Source organism: Vigna umbellata, chromosome 5, assembly GCF_029865625.1.
Source record: "Vigna umbellata cultivar VRB3 chromosome 5, Vumbellata_1.0, whole genome shotgun sequence".
NCBI classification, from domain to species: domain Eukaryota; kingdom Viridiplantae; phylum Streptophyta; class Magnoliopsida; order Fabales; family Fabaceae; genus Vigna; species Vigna umbellata.
The window spans coordinates 21,695,854-21,701,332 of record NC_142169.1 but is presented as its reverse complement, the minus strand read 5'-3'; the positions used below and the strand labels follow the sequence as shown (position 1 = coordinate 21,701,332).

The window sequence follows — 5,479 nt, the reverse complement described above, 5'->3', positions numbered from 1 at the left end:
CGAAATATCTTTTTCTATTACCTTCCGTATGGATATAACTAAAATTTTTTAAAAAATGAGAATACAGAAATAAAACATGGGATTGTGGAAGAAATTCCCTTCCGTTGAGTGGCCCGTTTTCTGCATATTTATTATTCTTGGAAGGAAAAGAAAGAACTTTTTGTCGTTTTAAGTGCTGATGCTGGCGCAAACTATAATTCAACGTTATTATCCAATTGGAATTCGTAAATGCAAAAAACTATATTTCTCTCTCTCACTTTCTCTTTTTCCTTTGTCATGTATGTGGGTCAATTCTATAACGAACCATAAGGATGTGCTTCATTCCACGTCATCATTTTCGTGACGAGGCTCCCTGTCACCGTATGGGTATCTTATCCTCTTTTCTCAGATTCCGATGCCACCCCTCTCCCACTCTCTCCCATTCTTAAGTATAAGACCAAAAATTTGCTACCCTTTTGGCTCTTCACAAAGATTGTTTTCGGAGATCAACGATTTGGTTCCTGGGGTTGATTAAATTTTTCATCTTTTTTATTTGAAAGGTTTTGGGTATCTGATTCAGAGTTGCGATCGTGGTTCTTAGGTTTCTTGGTGTCCGAACGAATACAAGGACTTATAGTACTGTTCTGTTGCATAGTCTTTTCTACATAGTTTCCTTTTTTGATTATATTTAAAGTAGGGATTATTTGAGTTTTGGAGTTAAACACAGGAGAAACACACGTTTATCATTTTGTAAGATCCTAGTGGATTCTTTTCTTTGTAATCTTTTCATCAGCCTTGCATTTTCACATTCTATGCTGGCTTTATTGTATATTATTTAATACGTTGGTAGTTTTTAGTTTTGATTTGTGAGAAGGACATTGCTTTTATTTTGATCAAGGGAGAATGGATCATATTAGTAATGAGGCTAGAGTAGACCGTTTTCCAATTGGTCCTTCAGACATTCTTGGTAGAACAATTGCTTTCAGGGTTCTATTTTGTAGGTCCATGTCACAGTTTCAGCACCAGATATTTCATGTGTTGTTAGATCTCTTCTATAGGTTTAGGGGGGGTTTGTTATCCTTTATATCATGGTTGCATCCCAGGAATCCTCAGGGGATACTGGCAATGATGACAATAGTTGCTTTCTTGTTGAAACGGTATACAAATGTGAAAGTAAGGGCTGAAATGGCATATAGGAGGAAGTTTTGGAGAAACATGATGAGATCTGCTTTGACCTATGAGGAGTGGGCTCATGCAGCTAAGATGCTTGATAGAGAGACAACAAAGATGAATGAATCAGACCTTTATGATGTGGAATTGGTGAGGAACAAACTTCAAGAGCTCCGCCACCGTCGGCAAGAGCGATCTCTTAGAGATATAATATTTTGTATGCGTGCCGATCTTGTTAGAAATTTAGGTAATATGTGTAATCCTGAACTACACAAGGGTAGGCTTCAGGTGCCCAGATTAATCAAGGAATACATTGATGAAGTAACGACTCAATTGAAAATGGTCTGTGATTCTGATTCAGAGGAGCTATCATTGGAAGAAAAGCTTGCTTTCATGCATGAAACTAGGCATGCATTTGGGAGGACTGCTTTGCTGTTAAGTGGGGGTGCTTCTCTTGGAGCTTCTCATGTGGGTGTGGTTAAAACACTGGTAGAACATAAACTCTTGCCTAGGATAATTGCTGGTTCAAGTGTGGGATCCATTATGTGTGCCGTTGTTGCCACGAGGACTTGGCCTGAGCTTCAGAGCTTTTTTGAAGATTCATGGCACTCACTGCAATTTTTTGATCAAATGGGTGGGATTTTTACAGTTGTTAAGAGAGTCGCGACATTTGGTGCTGTTCATGAGATCAGACAGTTGCAAATAATGTTGAGGCATCTAACAAGCAACCTTACATTTCAAGAAGCTTATGACATGACTGGTAGAATTCTCGGGATTACAGTTTGTTCCCCAAGGAAGCACGAACCACCTAGATGTCTTAACTACTTGACTTCACCCCATGTGGTTATATGGAGTGCAGTCACTGCTTCTTGTGCCTTTCCTGGCCTTTTTGAAGCTCAAGAATTGATGGCAAAGGATAGAAGTGGGGAAATTATTCCTTATCATCCTCCTTTTAACTTAGGTCCTGAAGAGGGTTCCACACCAGCGCGCCGTTGGAGGGATGGTAGCTTGGAGATTGATTTACCTATGATGCAGTTGAAAGAACTATTCAATGTCAATCATTTTATAGTTAGCCAGGCCAACCCTCATATTGCACCATTATTGAGATTGAAAGCATTTGTGCGGACTCACGGAGGCAACTTTGCTGCCAAGGTACATATTAATGGACTTGGATTTTTGTGCAAACACTATTCATATTACATTCATTTGCGTGTTTATGTTTATTGGCATTGTGTATATTTGCTTCTTAAGCGAATTGTCACTTCTGTACCGTTCCCCTCCCCTAGCCCTGAGTTGATGTGTTAGATAGTTTATCACTGTTCGACTTACTTTCTAAACAGTTTGCTAAAAGTTTTGTGAATGATCAAAACTTCCTTGTTCTTATCATGCTATTTATGCTTTAGGACCAGTTTGGTTTGAAAAAATATTTTATAGTTTCACTCTGTTTCCTGTTTCCAAAAGTTTATAGAAAAGAGAACAATTTCTTATTGTTTTCTGTGTTCTGTTTTCATTTTCTATTTTTACTTTTTCTTATATAAACTTTGGAAGAATAAGAAATAAAGTGAAAACAAAAAGTCTCTCAAACCAATTTGACCCATTGGCTTTTCTATATGCTTTACTCATGCATGTTATTTGGATGTCATGCGTCATGTACTTGTTATTTATTGTTGGAGAAAATAACCTGTTGAGTTTTATGCTCTCCAACTTCACTCCCTGACAACTTATAAGGGGAATCCATGCATATTTTAGATCACAATAAGAGATCATTGCTCACCTGTTTGCAATATCACCCAATATTGTCTCATCTCTGTAAGTGTTTAGCCCTTTTATGCTGCCAGTTTCGTGCAATTGGATTTTTTAATTGAAGAATGTAGTTACAGGATATGTTTGTAGCATAAACAATGCGGTTGAAACAGTTGTAAAATTTCCTCATTTCTGTTGGTTCCGATTCATTCCAGTGACAGAAGTGCATTTCACTCTGGATGTTAATAGCATATATAGGAATTTCTAATTCAAAATATATACTGTGAAGATTAGTGATGGTTTATCCTTTGCATGACTAGGAAGTGGTTGTATCATTTACTACATAATGGTTTTACCAAATGTGGATTTTTTATTTTTTTCAGCTTGCGCATCTTGTGGAGATGGAGGTGAAACATAGGTGTAATCAAATACTGGAACTTGGTTTTCCATTAGGGGGACTTGCTAAGTTGTTTGCTCAAGACTGGGAAGGTGATGTGACTGTTGTTATGCCTGCAACTCTTGCTCAGGTATGTACCTACAGAACATTAAAATATCGGCTACATAATTAAGAAGAAAATAACTTCAGCTAGATATACCAATTCAAATGAAAGTGCTAGGGGTTTCCAAGCGTTTGGTTACAAAATAGAGGAATATGACAAACTATGAAATGTTTAATGAAACCATGTTTTTCTCTTCTCTGTTTTCTCCATTTCATTTTTGTTTTTTGTTTCTGTCTTTTGTATTGCATTCTGTTGTGGGAACCGAAAGACAATTGAACTACAACAACAAATACATTAAATAGTCTGGCACTGAAAAATTTAATCACGAATTTGAAAAAGGTGAATGCATAAAAGAATTTTATCATTGGAAGCATACAGATGTTGCACAATATTTGGGTGCATAAAAGAACTGGGATTGGAACAGGTGATATTAAATTAATCAGCAAGAAGCATGTAGGTAGTGTTTTAAAATGGTGCTTCAATCATATGTTGATTCCCACAACACAGAGTGCAATGCAAAAGAAGGAAATAGAGAAAATAGAGATAAACACTGCATCGTGGTAATAATTGTTCTTTCTCAAATAGTAAACTTTTGCTAAAGATTTAGGTGTTTATTTATGCATCATTTTCTAAAAGATGATTCTGCCATAGTGATTAACTTATGACTGTTGTCTTGTCCGTGTCCTGTTCCAGTACACCAAAATTATACAGAACCCTTCTTATGGAGAGCTTCAAAAGGCAGCCAACCAAGGGAGAAGATGTACCTGGGAGAAGCTTTCAGCCATTAAAGCAAATTGTGGCATTGAGCTTGCACTTGATGAGTGTGTTGTGATTCTGAATCATATGAGAAGACTAAAGAGAATTGCTGAGAGAGCTGCTACTGCTTCTCATGCTGCCACTGCCTCTCATGGTTTGTCCAGTACTGTCAGGTTCAGTGCTTCAAGAAGAATTCCTTCATGGAATTGCATTGCACGAGAGAATTCAACGGGCTCCCTTGAGGACCTTATCGATGTTTCTTCCTCATTGCATCAAAGCATTAGCAGTTCTAATGTGGGCAGTGGTAAAACTTGGAAGACCCACCGTGGCATACACGAGGGAAGTGACAGTGACTCTGAAAGTGTTGATTTGACCTCTTGGACAAGATCTGGTGGACCTTTGATGAGAACTACTTCGGCAAATATGTTCATTGATTTTATGCAAAACTTAGAAGTTGACACTGAACAAAATAAAGGCTTAGCGAGTCATGCTAACGCTAATGATTTTCAGTATCGTAGCCCCAGGCTCACAACTCTGGATAGGAACTCTGATAGCACAGAATCTGAGCTAAGGGAAATTAGCAACAGGGTGGTGAATGGCTCCCGCATACTGGTGACTGCGGGTGATTTTTTGCAGCCTGAAAGGATCCATAATGGTATTGTGTTTAATGTTGTCAAGAAAGAAGACGTGACACCCTTAAACAGGAGTAATGATTTTGAAAATTACAACAATGAAGTTGCTGAATGTGTTCAAGATGAGTGTCCAGGGAAGGAGATGGATGCTGCTAGCTCATCTTCTGAACATGGAGATGATGAATCCACACCAGCTAAGTCCTTAACTGCATCTCCAGATTATACTTCTGTGAACCATTCGGGCACAGATTCAAGTATGGATCAGAGTATTGTTGATGGCTAGATTCAATTATCTATATTCTTTATTCGCTCAGTTTTTGATATTTGATTTGATTATATTGCTCTGCCAATTGTAAATATTATTCATGATATGATGTGAATAGCCCACCATAATTTTACTACTAAATGCAACGAATAGAGAGATTTTGCACAAAAATTTCACGGACAACATTCATGTTTTAGTCACCAATTCTCAGATGAATGAAATTGAGATGTGGTTCATGATTAACTGAACTAATTGTGATGTTATTGATGATATCAGAAAAGGATTAGTTTCTAATTTGCATCAAGGTTTCTTGCAAGTAAATAGGTGATACTTGCCCTGAAACCAGATTTTAAAAAATAAAATTCAATTTTTCACAATCTAAATTAAGTGGCTCTTGCTTCTTACATTCCCATTAGTAACTGCACTCCCACAAT

General features: G+C 37.4%; 1 protein-coding gene across 1 annotated transcript; it reads left to right on the top strand.

Moving 5' to 3' along the window:
- The first annotated feature begins 301 nt into the window (after nt 1-301).
- Nucleotides 302-5,151, top strand: LOC124835292 (triacylglycerol lipase SDP1-like). Its single transcript, XM_047310193.2, has 3 exons — nt 302-2,301; nt 3,276-3,419; nt 4,086-5,151. The coding sequence occupies exons 1-3, from the start codon at nt 883-885 to the stop codon at nt 5,061-5,063; spliced, it is 2,541 nt and encodes an 846-aa protein (XP_047166149.1). The 5' UTR covers nt 302-882; the 3' UTR covers nt 5,064-5,151.
- Nucleotides 5,152-5,479: the final 328 nt, after the last annotated feature.